Below are 618 nucleotides of genomic sequence, written 5' to 3'. Positions count from 1 at the left end.
ATTACCGGAGAAATTCGAAGAAGAACGAGCCGACCCGTCTAAGGAAGGCGTGTGGGCGGTCGAGGAAATCGAATTACCCAGTCAACAATTAGAGAAGCAGGGAAATAAGCTAGAGTCCCCGTTCAAGGAGTTAGTAGATGAATTCCAGGATGTGTTCCGTGACATACCGCCGGGGGGAGTAATGGAGCGCCCTCAGAAGCATCACATACCCACTGTACCGGGAGAGATGCCTGCCTACAAGAAGCACACCTACGCCATGAGCGAAGATCATCTACGGGAACTCAAGGAACTACTTCGAGTACTGTTGGAGAAGGGCTTCATAGTACCCTCCAACTCCCCAATAGCCGCGCCAGTGTTCTTCGTGGGGAAGAAAGGGACCGAGAAACTGCGTATGGTGATCGACTACCGCGGCCTGAATCGTATTACAATCAAGGACGACTACCCGATCCCGAGGATCAACGACTTGATCAACAGGCTCGGCAAGGGTAGCTGGTTTTCCAAGCTGGATTTGGCCTCAGGCTACTATCAAGTGCAAGTGGCGGAGCAAGATCAGTGGAAAACGACGTTCCGGACCCGTTACGGAACCTTCCAGTTCAAGGTGATGCCTTTCGGTTTAGC

General features: G+C 52.3%; 1 protein-coding gene across 1 annotated transcript in view; it reads left to right on the top strand.

Moving 5' to 3' along the window:
- Positions 1-82: 82 nt before the first annotated feature.
- Positions 83-618, top strand: part of CSUI_007046 (dna rna polymerases superfamily protein) — a gene marked incomplete at its 3' end in the record, with an annotated part of 2,229 nt that continues 1,693 nt past the window's right edge. The window contains exon 1 of the mRNA XM_068067196.1: positions 83-598. Coding sequence (XP_067920828.1) covers positions 182-598 — 417 coding nt within the window. The remainder of the gene's footprint in view (positions 599-618) is intronic.

Source organism: Cystoisospora suis (genome assembly GCF_002600585.1).
Source record: "Cystoisospora suis strain Wien I chromosome Unknown contig_3634, whole genome shotgun sequence".
Classification (NCBI taxonomy): domain Eukaryota; phylum Apicomplexa; class Conoidasida; order Eucoccidiorida; family Sarcocystidae; genus Cystoisospora; species Cystoisospora suis.
Note: the sequence above shows the minus strand (reverse complement) of the source record. Positions and strands in the feature narration are given on the sequence as shown.